General features: G+C 38.5%; 2 protein-coding genes across 8 annotated transcripts in view; one reads left to right on the top strand and one right to left on the bottom strand.

The window, feature by feature from the left end:
- Positions 1-483: 483 nt before the first annotated feature.
- Positions 484-12,904, top strand: LOC124856759 (T-complex protein 11-like protein 1). The gene is made up of 10 exons (XM_047347576.1): positions 484-561; positions 1,894-1,974; positions 2,093-2,222; positions 2,299-2,419; positions 2,775-2,995; positions 4,383-4,519; positions 8,838-9,019; positions 9,299-9,480; positions 9,808-9,980; positions 11,934-12,904. Exons 2-10 carry the CDS (start codon positions 1,896-1,898, stop codon positions 12,164-12,166), a joined length of 1,458 nt encoding a protein of 485 aa, XP_047203532.1. The 5' UTR covers positions 484-561; positions 1,894-1,895; the 3' UTR covers positions 12,167-12,904.
- anks1ab (ankyrin repeat and sterile alpha motif domain containing 1Ab) overlaps positions 12,299-19,955 on the bottom strand; it is a 69,907-nt gene continuing 62,250 nt past the window's right edge. For 4 of the 7 annotated variants that reach the window (XM_047347568.1, XM_047347574.1, XM_047347572.1 and 1 more), the window contains one exon: positions 12,299-16,023. In XM_047347568.1, coding sequence (XP_047203524.1) covers positions 15,966-16,023 — 58 coding nt within the window. In that variant the 3' untranslated portion in view covers positions 12,299-15,965. Of the gene's footprint in view, positions 19,492-19,955 lie in introns of all 7 variants that reach the window. The other 3 variants (XR_007035416.1, XM_047347573.1, XM_047347571.1) reach the window with 1 other exon arrangement.

The following is a 19,955-nucleotide window of genomic DNA, read 5'->3' as shown; positions in this document are numbered from 1 at the left end:
CGCATTGTGACGATAAAACTTCACCCGGACTCTTTCACTCGGCCGATGTTTCTCCAAACTGGGGCTTGGCTTGAAACACGACATTTCTGGTTAACTAGTGCTTGTTTTATACAAAAAAAAAGAGTTTAAACAAAAGGATCTACCGCTTTCCGTTTTGTTTCCACAGTGTTTCAAAGAAAAAAACAGGACGAGGCGGGTTTATTACAACAGAGTGAAAAGCAGCAGCAGGAAGTTACAGGACAGACACGCCCTCTGTTTTGATTTGAGATTGGACAAAACTAAAAAAAAGTTACGCATTTCTAAGGCTTGTCTTACTAAAATAAATACATGTCAGCCATTAACATATTATAAACCTTTGTGTTTTGTTCCAAACCGAACCATGCATATAGGTTAAAATAATGTCGGACCGCAAACAAGGTGTTTTTAGGGCCCGGTGTCTCGACTGGAATGGTTTAGTCCAGGTTTGAACTTGAACGTTGACGCAGACGTCATTTAAACGGCTGATAGATTCACTGTCTGTCAGACGTTTCACTTCTCAAGTCATTTAAAAATCAACACCTGGTGAGTTAACTACTAAAACCTTTAAATATTAAGTACATTTAGTATTTAAACTGTGTCTTTCTTTATATTTCAATATGTTAATTTACTTGGGAAATCTGGGAAATTTGAAGGGTTAAAGTAGACTGGCTGTCTTGGATTTAGAAATTTACAAAATAAAAAGTTAGTTGGTTAATGGTTAAGATGTTACCATTGTGCTATTTTTTTTACCTTGTCAGAAATATTGAGTTTTGCGAACTTTGCAGCTTGTCTTTCTAACTCTGTTTTCTAATTAAGGTGCTGACTAATCATTTACATGTTATTAATTTAATATAAAGAGTTTAGAAACTATTTTGCTAACCTGATTTTAGTATATAAGCCTACAGATCAGCACAGGTAAAGCTGTGAACACATACTCTTATCAGACTAATTAGAAGTCTAAATGATATAAAATAAAAGCAGATGTGCTTGAAAATGTTGTTTTCTTCTGTTGCCTCCACATAAAAGCATTTCACCATTTGAATTACAATAGCCTAATAGTGAAATGTCACGAAGAATATAGCACCTGCAAAATGATCTTGCCACCAGTGCAGGCTAGGAAGACAAGCAGCAAAGATGCCACTTTTGTCTGATGTCTGGGTAATTGGTTAAAAAATATTGACCGTAAAATTTTTGAAGCTGAAGCCAGAAAACACCCCAGATTTTAACCACATTGAAAAGCAGCGGCCAGTTTTCAAAAAGCCAGTGGATATATGAAAAAAGCTAAATAAAGTGTGACCAACCTCAACCACTAAAAGGAAACAAACAAAAAAAATGGCTCTGAAGGTAATACCAACACACCAGAGTAAAGGGGAAGAGGTCAAAACTTAACCTTTATAATAATACCAGTTGTTACTATAGCATCTAAGTATTTGTTGATAAAACCTTTGAAACATATTAAATACTTTAGTTCTTCAGTGGACTGCTAGAAAGATAGGACAAAATGACACCAATTATTTTATTTTTACATGTAATACAGTGTAAAACATGAACATGCAAAATAATTTCTTTGAAATATTACTTGTTGCAATGAACAATGAAAACAGTTTTATCTTTCCATTTACCATTATTGGCCCTTCTTTGCCCTGGTAATGGCCATGTTTTTAATATTCAGTAATTTGCTCAAACGTTTCCTCCTTATAGAAACATGTGTGTTATGGTTAAGGTTTGTTCTTGCTGCAAAAAACAGTTTGATTACCAACAATAACAGAAATAGAGGCAAATACCTAAATTCAAATGGCCTCAGCAGTAAGCCCTTGTTTCAACCATATCCAGTTATACCTTGTTAATGAGGAAGATAAATGTTGAATGCTGCAGAAATGTCCAGTTGGAGAGAGGAGCCCTCTGATGATTCCCCGGCTGACCTTCCCAGTCTGGAAAAACTTGACTCTCCTACAGGTATATAAAGCTTAATGACAACAGCTCCTACACCTTCAGAGCCTATTAGTAATTGAATTATTACCACCAGGGTATTGTTAATTATCTGTGGATGTGTGTGTGTGTCTCTCTGTGTCAGGGAGTCCACCCACTGCCTCATTATCCAGTCTGATAGAGCTGGAAAACTGTGTTTCCAACCTGAGCCTTGCACATGAGATAGTAGTGAATGGAGACTTTTGCATCAAAAATAGGAGCCCTCCCACTGACAGGCAAGAAGCATTCAACCAGTTATTGCTTCATAAATCAAAACTGTTGAGTTCAATTAAACAGTTGCTTTTGTTTTAGCCTGGAGGGCAGAGTGACAGACATCATTCACCAGGCATTTTGGGACAGTCTTCAGGAACAGCTGAGCAGCGATCCCCCACATTACAGCCATGCAGTTGTCCTGCTGCAGGAGGTCAAAACCGTAAGTTTTCTGTCATTAAAAGGTCAGCGTTTCACTCGAACGAAAGGGAAAAAGATGCACAAAGAGGTCTGCACAAATGATGTTTCCTTTCTAAGAATATGGCCTTAAACAATGCATACCTGCGGGACAAGACTGTGTCAGACGACATCTTTATGTAAAACGATAAGACAGAAAAGGTTTGAAAACACCTTTACATTTCTAAGATCTGGCTGTCCAACTGAATTAAGTCATCTGTTTAAAAACCTTTGATGAGACAGGGAGCAACAACACATTTCTGCTGAGTTTTAGCCCAGCTTTAGCAAAGATCAGCCAATCAGAGAGGATTTGTGAAACAACAGCTTGTGTTTCCTCTCAGATGCTTGGGTCGCTGCTGTTGCCCGGTCACGTCAGGCTGAGGTCTCAGTTGGACGAAGTGCTGGACATGGAGTTGATCCAGCAGCAAGTCCAACACGGAGCTCTGGACCTCCACAGGTTGGCAGGATTTGTCATTAGCAAGATGGCATCTTTATGTGCTCCTGTGCGTGACCCTGAGGTCAGGGCACTGCAAGACCTCAAGGAACCAGTGGAGCTCCTTCGGTAAGAAGATTGATCTGTCACACCTATGTAACTCCGTGAAACATAACAAAACATACTCAACCCAATTATCAGAACTTAAAGTGGTTTGATAGTCATACCTCTTTTAAACATCTTTGAATTTTGTTTTGGTATTCCCAAAAAAACACCCTAATGTATTTTTATTGGGATTTTACTTGATAGACCAACAGAAATTAGTCCATAAATGTAAAGTATTTAGAATATGGTTAATTGTTTTGAATTTCTTTTAGAAATAAAAGTCTAAAAGGTGTCCCATGCCTTTTTATTCTGTAGAATAACCTTTCTCTGCAACTACAGCTTCATGTTTTTTTGGCAAATGTTTCCACCAACTTTGCACATCAAGAGACCAACATTTGTGTTCATTTTTCTGACTTATTCCAGTCAGAATGGATAGGGAGCATCTGTAAACCACAATTTTCAAGTGTTACTAAGGATTATGAACTGGATATAGGTCTGGACTATTTAAAAACATGGATAGGCTTTGATCTAAACCATACCTTTGGAGTTCTGGCTGTATTTTTAGAGCTTAGGGTTGTTGTCTTGCTGGAAAGTGAACCTTCAAGTTTTTTGCTGCCTCTAACAGGTTTCCTTCCAGTATTGGCCTGTATTTAGCTCCATCCAACATCCCAGCTACACTGATCAGCTTCATTACACTTGCTTAAGAAGCATTTCTACCGCATGATGCTGCCACCCACAGGTTTCACCATGGTGGTGTGTTCAGGGTTATGAACAGTTTTAGTTTGTCATCACACATAAAGTTTTACATGGAGGCCAGAAAACTGAATTTTAATCTCATCTAACCAGAACACTTTCTTTTAATTGTTGTGTCCCTTACAATGCGTTTTGAAAATTACATGCTAGACTTCTTTCAATAGTAGCTTTCTTCTTGCCATGTTTTCATAAAGATATGTGGACTTCATAAGGGATAGTTGTCATGTCATCATATTTTCCCACCTGTGCTTTGGTTCTCTGCAGCTCCTCCAGAGTTACCATGGCCTCTTCATTATGCTGCGTGTTCTCTAATGTTCTCTCATAAACCTCTGAGGCCTTCACAGAACAGCTGTATTTATACTGAGATCATATTACATACAGATGATCTCTGTTTATTAATTCGGTGGCTTCTGAAGGCAATTAGTTGCACTTAGGGGAATCAATGTTCAGGGGACTAAATGCAAATGCATGCCACACTTTTTGGATCTTAATTCCTAAAAAAAGGTCAAATACCACGTGTCATTTCCTTTCACTATTCGGTGTTGGTTGTATAAAATTTCCCAAAAATACACTGAGGTTTGTGCTTTTAATGTGCTTCTATAGATATGAATACCTTTGCAAGGCACTGTAAATAAAAAAGTAATGCTTTTTCCTTCAGGGGGATCTTCCGCGTCTTGGGACTGATGAAAACCGACATGGTTAACTTCGCCATCCAGAGCCTGAGGCCTCATCTCCTGCAGCAGGCTGTGCAGTACGAGAGAGCCAAATTTCAGCAGATCCTGGACAAGCAGCCAGGTGAGGGGGGAAATCTATCTTTGTTTCACTCTTGAGTTTTAATTAAGCAGTGACAGAGATAAATGCAGACGGCATAGGTGACTTTGTGAGAGGAACATTTACGGTAATTTAATGTTTCAGTATTTAATTAAACAGATTCTGACCTCTGTCGCACTAAATCACCATCCTGCAGTTTTTATCTACTGATACTCTGTGTGAGAAACTAAACAACCAGTCACTGATATTAACAGCAAAGCTAAAGCTACCCATTCATATAATAGCTCCCACTTCTATTGTTCTACCAGCTCTCTAGAACACAAGTAGGTTTTATAAAGACGAGCGGGGCACAGTCAAAACATGCACCTGAATAAATGTTTTCTGAGTTAATTTTTCTGAAACTTATCCTTACTGAACAGTAAGAAGTGAGAGCAAAGCAACTGATTTTTTAATTGTAACTTGGTGATTCTATGGGAGAATTTGATATTGTTTGCACATGAGTGCATGCTTATTTCCAGCATATAAGTATAATACACTGCTCAAAAAAATAAAGGGAACACTTAAACAACACAATATAACTCCAAGTAAATCAAACTTCTGTGAAATCAAACTGTCCACTTAGGAAGCAACACTGATTGACAATCAATTTTACATGATGTTGTTCAAATAGAAAAGACAACAGGAGGAAATCTTTGGCGATTAGCAAGACACACTCAATAAAGGAGTGGTTCTGCAGGTGGGGACAACAGACCACTTCTCAGTACCTATTCTTTCTGGATGATGTTTTGGTCACTTTTGAATGTTGGTGGTGCTTTCACACTCGTGGTAGCATGAGACGGACTCTACAACCCACACAAGTGGCTCAGGTAGTGCAGTTCATCCAGGATGGCACATCAATGCGAGCTGTGGCAAGAAGGTTTGCTGTGTCTGTCAGCGTAGTGTCCAGAGCCTGGAGGCGCTACCAGGAGACAGGCAAGTACACCAGGAGATGTGGAGGAGGCCGTAGGAGGGCAACAACCCAGCAGCAAGACCACTACCTCCGCCTTTATGCAAGGAGGAACAGGAGGAGCACTGCCAGAGCCCTGCAAAATGACCTCCAGCAGGCCACAAACATGCATGTGTCTGCACAAACGGTTAGAAACTGACTCCATGAGGATGGTATGAAGGACCGACATCCACAAATGGGGATGGTGCTCACAGCCCAACACCGTGCAGGACGCTTGGCATTTTCCAGAGAACACCAGGATTGGCAAATTCACCACTGGCGCCTTGTGCTCTTCACAGATGAAAGCGGGTTCACACTGAGCACATGTGACAGAGTCTGGAGACACCGTGGAGAGCGATCTGCTGCCTGCAACATCCTTCAGCATGACCGGTTTGGCAGTGGGTCAGTAACGGTGTGGGGTGGCATTTCTTTGGAGGACCGCGCAGCCCTCCATGTGCTCGCCAGAGGTAGCCTGACTGCCATTAGGTACCGAGATGAGATCCTCAGATCTCTTGTGAGACCATATGCTAGTGCGGTTGGCCCTGGGTTCCTCCTAATGCAGGACAATGCTAGACCTCATGTGGCTGGAGTGTGTCAGCAGTTCCTGCAAGATGAAGACATTGAAGCTATGGACTGGCCCGCCCGTTCCCCAGACCTGAATCCGATTGAGCACATCTGGGACATCATGTCTCGCTCCATCCACCAACGTCACGTTGCACCACAGACTGTCCAGGAGCTGACGGATGCTTTAGTCCAGGTCTGGGAGGAGATCCCTCAGGAGACCATCCACCGTCTCATCAGGAGCATGCCCAGGCGTTGTAGGGAGGTCATACAGACACGTGGAGGTCACACACAATACTGAGCCTCATTTTGACTTGTTTTAAGGACATTACATCAAAGTTGGATCAGCCTGCAGTGTGTTTTTCCACTTTAATTTTGTGTGTGACTCCAAATCCAGGCCTCCATTGGTTAATAAATTTGATTTCCATTGATGATTCTTGTGTGATTTTGTTGTCAACACATTCAACTTTGTACAGAACAAAGAATTCAATGAGAATATTTCATTCATTCAGATCTAGGATGTGTTATTTGAATGTTCCTTTTATTTTTTTGAGCAGTGTATATAAGTATATTCTGGAAAATAAAATTTCCACTCACTTTAAGCTTTATGCATACACCATAAAGGTTTTGGTATTTACAACTGTTTATAATTTTATCCCCCTTAACAAAAAGCCCTGTACAGTAACATCTTCTGCCACAGTGTTTTAGATAGACCTGGATGCTTAGTTTGAAATACAAGGCTTCTGCCGTGCAGCCCTACTCTGTAGTTAAGCTATTTGCAGAATATAGTAGATAGTTGACACATGTAGAACGAATCCAATGCTTGCCAGAAATTCCTGCAGTTCTTTCATTACTTCTGGCAGCCTCCCTGACATCTTTCTGGTGTTTTCATTGTTGTCCCATAATTTATATATTATACAGGTCCTTCTCAAAAAATTAGCATATTGTGATAAAGTTCATTATTTTCCATAATGTCATGATGAAAATTTAACATTCATATATTTTAGATTCATTGCACACTAACTGAAATATTTCAGGTCTTTTATTGTCTTAATACGGATGATTTTGGCATACAGCTCTTGAAAACCCGAAATTCCTATCTCACAAAATTAGCATATCATTAAAAGGGTCTCTAAACGAGCTATGAACCTAATCATCTGAATCAACGAGTTAACTCTAAACACCTGCAAAAGATTCCTGAGGCCTTTAAAACTCCCAGCCTGGTTCATCACTCAAAACCCCAATCATGGGTAAGACTGCCGACCTGACTGCTGTCCAGAAGGCCACTATTGACACCCTCAAGCAAGAGGGTAAGACACAGAAAGAAATTTCTGAACGAATAGGCTGTTCCCAGAGTGCTGTATCAAGGCACCTCAGTGGGAAGGAAAAAGTGTGGCAGAAAACGCTGCACAACGAGAAGAGGTGACCGGACCCTGAGGAAGATTGTGGAGAAGGGCCGATTCCAGACCTTGGGGGACCTGCGGAAGCAGTGGACTGAGTCTGGAGTAGAAACATCCAGAGCCACCGTGCACAGGCGTGTGCAGGAAATGGGCTACAGGTGCCGCATTCCCCAGACCTGGGCTACAGAGAAGCAGCACTGGACTGTTGCTAAGTGTCCAAAGTACTTTTTTCGGATGAAAGCAAATTCTGCATGTCATTCGGAAATCAAGGTGCCAGAGTCTGGAGGAAGACTGGGGAGAAGGAAATGCCAAAATGCCAGAAGTCCAGTGTCAAGTACCCACAGTCAGTGATGGTCCGGGGTGCCGTGTCAGCTGCTGGTGTTGGTCCACTGTGTTTTATCAAGGGCAGGGTCAATGCAGCTAGCTATCAGGAGATTTTGGAGCACTTCATGCTTCCATCTGCTGAAAAGCTTTATGGAGATGAAGATTTCATTTTTCAGCACGACCTGGCACCTGCTCACAGTGCCAAAACCACTGGTAAATGGTTTACTGACCATGGTATCACTGTGCTCAATTGGCCTGCCAACTCTCCTGACCTGAACCCCATAGAGAATCTGTGGGATATTGTGAAGAGAACATTGAGAGACTCAAGACCCAACACTCTGGATGAGCTAAAGGCCGCTATCGAAGCATCCTGGGCCTCCATAAGACCTCAGCAGTACCACAGGCTGATTGCCTCCATGCCACGCCGCATTGAAGCAGTCATTTCTGCCAAAGGATTCCCGACCAAGTATTGAGTGCATAACTGTACATGATTATTTGAAGGTTGACATTTTTTGTATTAAAAACACTTTTCTTTTATTGGTCGGATGAAATATGCTAATTTTGTGAGATAGGAATTTTGGGTTTTCATGAGCTGTATGCCAAAATCATCTGTATTAAGACAATAAAAGACCTGAAATATTTCAGTTAGTGTGCAATGAATCTAAAATATATGAATGTTAAATTTTCATCATTACATTATAGAAAATAATGAACTTTATCACAATATGCTAATATTTTGAGAATGACCTGTATATGCATGTATTGCTGTGGATATTTGTTCCCTTCTCCTGATTGATAACTTTGTTCAATTAGATCATTTTGATCTTTTGTTACCTTTCACCAGTCTATGGTTTTAGTAAAAGGGTGCAACTGAGAAAATATCAAGCTGTCATATAGTTGTCTGATATTAGAAATTTATTGCTGGGAACATTTTAGAACTTCTGGTAAGCATGAAAAAATCTGCACCTGTATACTGTAAAAACACAGGAGATCCTCTGCTTATTCAGTAACTTATTAAAAAACATTTCTTTACTTGTGTGCTTTATTTTAAAATGTTCCACATTTTTCCCAGGTTTTCTGGACAACACAGCTGCTTGGCTTCAGGTGGCAGCCTCAGAGGAGGCGCTGGCTCTCCAGGCTCAGTGTGACTCTCCTGGTCCTGACAGTCAAGTTCTCCCTAGTGCCACAGCTATTCTCAACCGCGCCTACATGCGTCTGCTCCGCTGGGACCTGCAGGACCAAAAATATCCCGAGGTCAGCGTGTGGCTGCATCTCGCTGCACCTTTCATTACGCTGTGTAATATCTTATTGATAATGAGGGAATATTCAGTTGCTCCGTGCACTCTTCCTCACCCTGCTGCATGTTAAAGCATGTGACAGGACATCAGAGCTCTTGTAGAACAGCAGCTCCAAACCCTTTTATTACATGTATCAACACTGGACTGTCAGATTAAATCAAAAAACTCTACTTGAAGTCCAACTACCTTCATTTAAAGAAATTGCACATGGCAATAAGGTGACCCTGTTTTGCAGACCATGCAGATGGACCGATCCCGCCTGGATGCTCTGAGCCAGCAGCTCCAGATTTTGGTCCTGGAGGCTTCAGTGTTGCTCCTGACCGGCACTCAGTGTCAGGGTGTCATTTTCTCCCTACAAGGGTTTGTAGGTAAACTCAAGCAGACGATCACTGCCCTGCTGGAGGGCAGTCACACCAGGTAAGAGCAGGACTGGGTGATGTATGTACTGGCTGTCATGGAGAACAGGTATTGTATGAGATGGACACCAATGGAGGTGACAGGGTGCAACTAGTTTGTCAGAACAGATCCAGCTAACCTCATTCTTTCCATTTTAGGAAAGCTTTGCCATACTTATTTGATGACAGTAGACCAACAGTTTTATTCTCCTAAAATGTATTAATTTATTGCAGCAGATGTTTAATTAATTTAAGTGTTTACCCCCTAATTACTCATTCTGCACAGAGGTATGAATCTCTGGGAAATTTCAGCTGTGACACAGTTTAACATTAGTTTCTGCTGCTCCAGGGAAGCCGACCTGAAGAGGGCCCTATTGGAGCTTGGGGAGGCAGTACTGCAGCAGGTGAAAGAAGCTCTGAGCATCCAGGGAGGAGGAGAGTTGCCCCAGGAGAGCCAGGATCTGCTAAGAGGACAAATATCTGAACTGTGGAAAAATAACAACTCGGTTCGAACACTCATAGGTCAGGCGGGATTCCAAGAGGAGTTATTTTCCAGGCACTTACTGGCTCATTCTGTTGGCTGTTCTCTATAATTAAAGTGTGGCACCGAAAATGCAGACACTTTGCTGATAAAATGGATAAAATTTAATGCTACAGAAAAGAAAAAAAATGAAAAATAAGCGAGAAAATGTTTAATCTTACTCTAAACGATTTCAGGATAGTTTGCATCTCCTTCATAGCACAGAAACAAGCCTTGTTAGAATCTCCAACAACTGCCTCATGGCAGCTAACAAGAATATCAACCATTCTCCTCATTTACTGCAGCCTTTGACACCATCTCCCATAAACCAGATTATTGTCTTTTGGCATCACTGCCTCAAACCTCAACTTGTTTAAATTTGATATCTCTGGTCGGAGTAAGCACATTTAGATTAAAAAAACATTTAAATCAAAACCATTTCCAGCCTCTACTGGTGTTTCTCAAGGTTCTATCCTCAGTCCTCTGTTGTTCATCTCCTTTTTAAAAAAAATATCTTCCTGAAAATGTAATAGCAATTTACATTGCTTTGCAGATGAGACACACTTTCCTCCAGTCCCACCTCCTTTATCCCCCCTACCGCTGTTTCTGTTTGAACTAAATGATAATTCTTCTCAAACCTCCATTTAAATAGTGATAAAACTGAGGTTTTTATCAGCTCTTTCCAAGGGCTGCTGCTTCTCTTTTGACATCTACAGTTGCACAATTTGACTCTCCCCTAATGTTAAAAGTCAGGGTATCACTCTAGATAGGATTCATTCCTACACAGCTCACAAAAAGTATGTCACCTGGTCTGCGTAGTTCTACTAACGCAACATAAATTCTTTTGGCCCTTCTTTGGCATCCAGCTCCTCTGCAGTAATGCTAGCTCCCATCTTGACTATTGTGACTCCTTTCTCTATTCTCCATGCCCTCTAAAGTCCCTAATGCAGCTTCAGTTAGCTCAGAATTCTGTCACCCATGTATTTTTTTTTATTAGAAATTACCAGAATCCCTGCTACCAGTAATGTTGCTCCAGTTTTTCAAGGACCTGGCTTCCATGTGATACGCATGTTCTTGTTACTGACCTTTAATGCCATTTATAATCTTGCTTCTATGTAGCTTTTTGATCCCATCTGCATGAAATCACATTGCTTAATATGAAAGGCCAGAATCCAATAATTTGTTGAACTAATATTTACATGTTAAGACTTTAATAAATAATTAATTAAGAACCTTATATTTTTTAATTCAGCATATTTTAAATCTAATTATCTTACTATTTATTTACATATTTAAATTTTTCTGTGCTATAATCTATCATGAAATAATTGAAACTTTCAATATGGCTTGTCAAATAGACCTTAATAAATGATTGGTTCACTTAACCAGCAGACCAATCGCCTTGGCTATTTGAGTGTTAGCCCCGCCCACTGGATTTTGATGGGTAAGGCTGACACATTAAAATAAATTCGTGATATGCTGCAGCACAAGAATACTCAAATAGACACTGAAATATTTTTAGATGCTTTTCATATGTATTGATTTAAAATATTATTTCTGCATACATTATTTATTTATGTATTTCCAATTGTATTTAAAATCTCACATATATGAACGTTATTTCAGTGACTTACTCATTTGTTCGGTTGTAGAACTTTTGACCCATTTTTATGTTGTTTTATTTTGTGCCTGTAAACCTTTGGTGTCTTAACAAGTACTTTTAAATGAAATATATTATTAATGTTTATGGCTGTTGAAAGCTTGTGTTTAGGGATGCACAATTTTCCCTGAAAAGGAGAAACATGATGTGCAACTAAATTTTTATTCTCAACTAATGGAAGAAAATAAGGAGAACTTTTTATCTTACTTTTTCCCTGCTTACATGCCTTAAAACTTTGATGATATTCTTCTGCAGAGGTCTGACTTTCCTCCATCTTTCTCTCATTCCAACATAGAAGAAAGAGTTCAGGGCTTCCTCCTGGCCATGCTGCAAGGTGGCTCTGCTAAAAGGCGTCCAGAGCTGCATTTTCCCCTCAGGCTGGTGAGTCCCGAGCTAGCAGAGTTGGGGACTGCCTTTGGGCGAATTGTCCACTTCAACCGAACAGTCTTTGGTCCCTTCTACGCACCCATCCTCAGGAAGATGCTGCTACCATCAGGAGAGAGTGAAACTGGGGAGGACTCACGCTGAGTTAGGGCTGAACCAAAAAACCCATGGTCTCATATCATAAGCTGGCATTTTGTATCACATTTTTGAAATGCAAATATGATTGTTGGGACAGTTTGAGTTGAAATTCTCTAGTCACAACATAAAACTATGCAGTTGAATTCCTTTTGTTTAATGACATTTACAGTCTGTAGAAACAATATTTTCTCAAACATCAGGATTAGAGTCAGGGGAAAAGCATAAGGCAGTTACTGAATTCTAACAAATAATGTGTTCACAAAACATTAAGGAAGGATATGTAGCAGAAACAAACACAAACAAACCAAAATGTTAAAACACAAGTAACAAAAATATATGCTAAAATGTTGTAAATAATACTTTATACTAAGCTTTACCTTGTTTTCTGTTGATGAATGTTTATGTATGAATTACCAAAGGCGTTGTGCACTTTCCATTTATTTCTTTTTAGTCTTTATGTTTTGCACCTTTGATTACAAACCAGAAATATACTGTTAGAGAGGGAAACATGTTACTAAACAGGGTTTTATTGGGAAACAAAAAGCTTCTTTTTTCATATTTTTCAGCCATTCACACAGCTCACATCACAGAACGGATAAATAAATAAATCTACCAAAAAAAAATCTTAGAGAAAAGTATTTAAAAGTAATGAACTGGGAAAAAATATCCTGCAGATGATCTTCATTAGTGTAATATTCTATTTTGGGGTTTCTTTTTCTAATAAAAGAACTAAGTGTTTGGTTATGTCTTGTTTCTTTTCTTACTCTGCTATTTTCTTTTAGAAAAAAAAATGTGATCTGCTGTTTGCTTACGACTTTACAGGCTGTGAGCAGTGATTAATGTGATGCCGACACTGAGCAGCATTAGTTTTAGTCACATTTTTGGGTTTAATTATAAAATTATAAGTCAGTTTTTGACCAGTGGCCCTCAGCTCCAAGGTAGCCCAAGCAAACCATTCAGATGGAGGTGTCATCTCAAAGGGCTGTTTTTGATCAAGGATCCTTATTAGGTTACAGGAAAAACAATGTGACTCAATAAACAAATGCACCACAGCTGCAAATTTTAGTTGGGTTTGATTTAAATGTATTCAAGATTTTTAGCTTTGCTTTTTTTAAGAATCGAGTGTATGGGGAAATATTTTTCCCCTGTGAAGTGCACACACCTTGGATTTGACATTTCTTCAACATGATCTCTATTTTTCCACATCATGTCAAATAGCTTTGCTTGCCTCTAGATTTAGTCTAAACAATCACTCATTTCCACCAATGGTGTGGCAGTCTACCAAAAAAAAGTGTTTTCATGGTTATTGTAAAAGATGCTCGTCAAATTAAACAAAACAAAAAAAATTTCTAAGTTAATAGTCAAATTTTATTTTATTAAGAAATTTGGAAAGCAATAAAATAATTAAAAGTTAGAAGTTAAATTTCACTTTTGTGAATAATAATACAAGTTTTGAATGTCAACCTGTCCTTGATTCAGGAAAATGATTTGAAATGGTTAAATATGAATACAACCTCATTAATAAGGCAGTTATTAAAATTAAAGTGACAGATTGTTAACTTTTGTTTTTTTTAAACTGAGATTTCCATGACATCAAAAGAAGGCATTTTAGAAAAATTGTGGAATCCCTTATCATTGGCTGTCTAATGTGACATAGTTCTCACAAGTCCGCTTCTGATTGGTTGATCAGTCCCTTGTGATGACTCATCCCTTGAAACGGCACTCTTTGAAGGAGCTGGGCTTGGAAATTCAGACAGAACTATTAGGTGGACTATGTAGTTAATATTTATGTGGATAATATTGAAAGGAAATACGTAATTTGTTGCACAATATTAAGAATTTAATGTAAACAGGAACAGATCAGTGTGAAGATGTGTCTGGTAAAAGTGTGGACCATTATAAGTTCATACTTCTCCCAACCCCTTAATTATGTACCAGATTTGTACAGAATCTCACTTTTCTTGTTTTTTTTCTTCTATTCTTTTTTAACATTGTGTATATGCTGTTGCATGTAAAAAAATAATAATAATTTATCCATTCAGACAGATTTGTAATAGATTAAAATACCAACTGGTTTATGAACGTTATTATAATGTGTTTATTGTTCCCTGTAAATAAGACAATTACAATGTTGACTAAAAACTTAACGCAGATGAAAGAGTTATTTTTTATTTTATTAATTTTGTATTTGTACTTAGGAACAGTACATAGGCAATATCTGTTGCCTTGTATATAGCCTTCTGATCAACGCCTAATTTCACCACTAAGTCCTTGGTTGGGCTCTTCAAGGTATAAAAAATAAATCAATATCATAAACTTAAAAAAAATCCAAAATAACAAAGCTAACTGATAGATTATGTAACATCGTGACTCAAGATTGAAGTTTATAAGCAAGTTTCAAAAATCTGATTAATATTATTTAGGCTATTTCTTTATTTTGTTGTTCTGCAACAAAACTGCTAGAAACCTCCAGAAAACTCCATCCAGTTGAGCACTTTTACATATTTTAGTAATGAAATTTGACTTTTTTTGTTAAGGAGTTTCAATAAACGAAGTGCAACATGCAAAAACAGGGATTGCTCCTTTACCTTTGAGTGAATGTTTCTGTGTCTCACTGGAATGGATGGGAAGTTACAGAGCTGTGCATTAGCTGCAAGCTAAATGTTCAGAAAGCCTCAAACATATCAGGTCTTTTAACAATTCATCAGGATCCTAAACGGCAAATGCTCACTCTGCTGTACCACAAAGATTTTTTCTTGAGCTAAAACTTTACTGAAGTTGTTATGGAGATTATATATTTTTTTTTACATCTTTAGTAAAGCACACGAAAAATACAAAGCAATATTGTATAAGTAATTTAAGTTATTCCCTGTTACCGCTAAAACCAATCACTTCACATTTATATTCTTTGCTCGTACTTGTTTGACTTTAAAGGTTCTGTGAACGCCAACAAGGCTGACGCAGCTACACTAATCTTTGTTTTAACTTTTTTTCCCCAAAGATCAGCAAGAGCTCAGCTCCACAACTTGAAAATAATAAAGTACATGAGAGGCACAAACGGGGCTAATCGTTTGTTTAGATTAGAAGTTGCACCACCCACTAATCTCGTTCAGCGAGGGAAAACAATGAAAGCACAATTGTACAATAATTACCATCTTGTAATGTCACTTTTGATTTCGGAGAGCTGGTGTAATTGTGTCTGTTTTTAACTGCTCAGCTATGTAAAGAAAATCAATGCTGACAACAGATCTGAGAGGGTTTCTTTAGTCGTTGTATTATTTAATATCATGAATATAATATTGCTTTGAAATTTAAAACAGTATCACATTTTCAACAAGCCATACTCTGACCACAAATATGGGCAAAGCATTGTATGCTGGAACAGATTTTGTTCTACATTTTTTTACCCCTTATCAAATCTCACTCTTGTTATCTTCAGTAGACCTGGATCAATGGAAATTCTCATTAATGGTTTATATTACTAGCGGTCTACAGTGCTCTACTGATAACAGTACCTACATGACTGGATCCGCAAGTCACACGGAGGCCCAGGAAATAGACTTGACCTTTCTGTCTGACCTTTCTCAAGACAGTGGTGATACACAGGTCCCGTTAAGCCAGTGATGTGGGACCACAAGTTACCTTTTGACTTTGAGTTGGGAATTCATCTCAGGGGCAGTGGAGAAGCAGGTGTACAGACTGAGATCTAAATGTCAGAGTAATGCTGGTTGGCCCCTTCTCCCTCTCTTTTTACCATTTTCCCACTGCTTTTTGCACTAATTCAACACACGCAAACACACTCGCATCAGCTGCTCCCCTTCAACTCACAGCTTGGTGTCCGGAAACTTGAACGTTGGGGCGAGCTACACAGGGAGAATACGAATGTTAAAAAGAGGACTGGTACATGCACAGCCACATCATGCTACCAAAAACTTGCTTTAAATAGCTGCTCTTCATTAAAATCTAATGCTTTTTTTTATAGTGTGCAGCCATACGAGAGCAGGTTGTCCTGGTGACACACAAAATGGACGTGACGAGTGTGACAAAAATTGTGAGAATGGTGAAAACGGAGGGACGGGGATGGATTAGCATGTAAACAGAGAGAAACATAAAACGCATATGCAGATGAAAGAGTGGAGGCGAGATGCTGCTACAGTACAGTACATACAGAGATTGTTCAGGCCAAGTGCATCAGAGGGGACAAAACACAAAGACACTGCCAAACATGCATCATCAGTGGAAGCTAACAGATAAAAGTCATAACAAAGTGGCCATGACACAACACAGTGCCGCACACACACCAGCTACATCTATATAGTCTTCAGACACACTGTCTTTGAAGAGGAGCTCAGTCCCTCACTTCTGCGGCACACAAAAACAAGGACAGCGGCCAGTGATGTAGCAGTCTAAACTGCCTCGAGGACAGACAGAAACAAAGCATACAGCACACATGGTTGGCAGTGCACAGGAGGGAGAACCCAGTCATATCTCAGCTTCACAATAAGCATCTTTTTTTTCTTTTTTATCACAGTGCAGGAGGAAAATACTTGGTTTAAAAAATAATTATGTGTTTTTCCAGCTTTACTAATCTATTCGCATCAACCAGAGACCAAACAAAACATTTAGATTTGGCTCTGTCATGTGGAGTGACATACGTTTATTGTACCATATTGTACCAAATTCGGAAGTGGAGGTAAATAGAAACCCACCCGAATAATCATGTTTGAGTAGCTATGCTATGAAGGGAAATCTGCACCAAACTGTGCTGGGGAGCGTACTGATACACTCATGTTTAAGAGTTTTGGAAGTGGGGCTATGTCAGAAAGCAGTAAATATCTTACCTGCAGCAGATAACTGCTTTGGTGTCTTCTTCAAGCACAAATTCAGATTAGTTAGTCCTGGAGGCTGAAGCTAATGGCTAGTCGGAAAGAGCCAAAACCAAAGTGGACTTCTACCTTAAAAAACTTCTATCTTAAAAAACTCCGATCTCAAATATGTCAGAGACGTTTATGCAAAAGCTTTTTGTGAACCTTTAAACAAGAGAAAGATTCACATTGGGAGATTATTTAAATAGAACATGTTAATTATTTACACAGGAAATTGAAACAGGAGGAGGTGCAACACCGACTAACTTCCTGCATGCAACATGTGCTGAAAATGGACCATGCAAAGAACTTCTGGTCATAATCACAGTCTGATATAAAGCTTAAGCTTGTAAAAAATTTAATTTATTGCTACTTAACTAGACACTATTTTATTAATTTTTACACTGCATTACTATTCTAATAGAAAGTTACTGTATGTGAGAATGCGGTTTCAGCTCAGAACATCCGAGAACATCCAGTGAGCAATATACTCGATTTCAAAGTTGAGGCAAGTTTACACAAAGCAAAATTTGGTCTAAAAGTCTAAGCTAAAGACTTCAAATTTGTAAGTTCCACAAACGTTTGTAAATTATCCAAAAATGCCACACAGCATAACCCCCGATTTTTAAAGACAGCTTCATTTAACGGAATATGACGGCATTTTATCCCTTTCAGTTGTGATATCGGAGTAAAAATAAAAATTGGCTGGAAAAGACCCTCTATTTTTGTTTATTTGAAATGTAAGGATTTAGAAAATAGTGGTAAACATGACAACATATTTACATATTTGTACTGGACTAGTTGATGGTAACGACTCACATTTTAATCTAAAATGTTGTGAACATTCAAACTCTACAGGTTGTGCGTTAACAAGACACTTTCTCAATATCACCAGAGAGGACCAGCTCATTTTCGTACAAATAAAACTGTCCTGTATAGCAGCAGGACAGTTTTGACAGAGATCCTCATTACAGGGAGAAAACGCAGCAGACAGAATATCTCTGAGGCATTTTAGGAACAGAGTTTAATTTGTGCTGTACAGTAAGTCCTTATTTACTCAGAATGACAATGAAACCAAGACTGGTACACATGAAACGTTCTGGACTTCTACATTATTTGCACATTATGAAGTGTGTGGTTGTGTACCTCATCTAGTAAAGACATGTTAGTAATTGGGATATCCCGAATTTGATCCCAGTGTTCTTTCTGCTCATTTTTATGTTTGTCTATCTCAGCTAAAACAGCTCAACATTTAGACTTCTAAGAAAATGTATATATTTTCAGAGTTTTGCAGAAATATGTACCAATGTTGGCTTAGATGTCTATAGACCAGTTAATTTAATTTTAGCCCCCCCAGGTTTACTCAACAGCTTCTGTATAGATAACCACCAAACAGAAAAGTGACACCTGCTTAGAGGTTCACATAATAGTGTGTGCAAAAAAATCTGTGACCTTTTTCACTTAGGTGTTGTTTAAGGAAGGAAAAGTCCAATTTGGTCTGTGCCCCACTCAAACCACCTATTGGCTTCAGCCTTAGGAACCAACTCATTTGGATTTGTAGTAAATGAAGACACCAAACGATGGGTAAGACTTTAACGGCTTATTCTTTTCAGCATAACCTCACTTCAAAAGTTCTAAGCTATCTATTTAAAGAAATTATCTTTAAGTGTAGATTACAAAAATAAGTGAAACATGGGACTATTATCAATATGCTAAATATGCTCATTTTTTTCTTTTTTGTAGTATTGTCTTTAATATTTTAGCTCATGTTGGGATACCTATGGTCTGTTTTTAGTTACCTCCCTTCTTTACAAAAAGTATCACAAAATGCACTAATACTCCATTTGCACTGTAGGGAAACAATGTTTTAAAAGGGATAGTGCTTTTTTTTAAACACAGTGCTTGTAGTTCTTTTTTTTTTAAATGAGGAAGATTTGCAGGCTGTCAGTGCTACCATTAAAGCAGTACAAGGCCAGACTCATCTCAACAAACCTGTACCATTATCTAAGCAACATCTTCTCAGGCAGTCACAGTTAGATACAGCAGGAAATCCAAAATGTAGCTTTTTTTTTTTTTTTTTTTACCGTTTCTGTCCTTTAAAAACTGGTTTGAGGCGTGCAGCTGTTGGGTGGCAGAGTTTGGCAGGATAGGGGCTCAGGTGGGATTTTCAGTTGATTATAGTTACCGCAATATCATGTGGAGGTTTCAGTTCTTAGTCCGCTTTCAGTTCAGACATCAGTGATAGATTTGTGACCAATCCATTTGTGGTCTTACTATGAGTACTGTACAAATGAGTAAAAAAATACAGGTTGTTTGCTGCATGTTGCTGTTTTTGTCTTTCACTTATATATATATATATATATATATATATATATATATGTTTGTCCATCTTGCATCCCATGCTAGCAAAGCATCCTCCTCCTCATAGTGCCTCACAGTGGTAGATGCCTGGTAAGACAGGACAGGCTACAGATGGAGAAAGAAAAAAAGAACTTATAACTGCCTTGAAGCAAAACAAATTAATTAATAAATCAAAATTAAAACTATATGCTTAAAAATGTGAACACAACAGCTTTACTCTACAGATCTATAGCTGTGAAAGTCTTCAAGGAACACGTCAACATTTTGAGAAGAATGCAGTTGCCTTCTTGCAGAGACTTATGAAAAGACTGATAACCCACTAAGATCTATGTTAAAATGTTAAATTGCCAATATTAGCTTGTCAATGACACATCTGTTTTTTACTGTAATCCATACAAAAGAACACAACGAACAACTGCAACCTTAACGACTGACAAATATAACCTATTTTTGAAAAAAAAAATAAAAAAACACATTTTCCAACAATCTCCCACACATTCTTCAGCCCAAGCTCTCTAAACAATTATTGGTAAATGCAAAAAGCTGGAAAATATATATATTAAAAAGAA

This window comes from Girardinichthys multiradiatus, chromosome 20 (genome assembly GCF_021462225.1).
Source record: "Girardinichthys multiradiatus isolate DD_20200921_A chromosome 20, DD_fGirMul_XY1, whole genome shotgun sequence".
NCBI classification, from domain to species: domain Eukaryota; kingdom Metazoa; phylum Chordata; class Actinopteri; order Cyprinodontiformes; family Goodeidae; genus Girardinichthys; species Girardinichthys multiradiatus.
This window is presented reverse-complemented; position numbering and strand designations above follow the sequence as displayed.

Coding starts and splice junctions, on each gene's coding strand:
- LOC124856759 (XM_047347576.1), top strand. CDS start 1,896: ATGTCCAGTTGGAGAGAGGAGCCCTCTGATGATTCCCCGGCTGACCTT. Junction 2,420..2,774: donor TGCTGCAGGAGGTCAAAACC/GTAAGTTTTCTG, acceptor GTTTCCTCTCAG/ATGCTTGGGTCGCTGCTGTT. Junction 9,481..9,807: donor CTGGAGGGCAGTCACACCAG/GTAAGAGCAGGA, acceptor CTGCTGCTCCAG/GGAAGCCGACCTGAAGAGGG.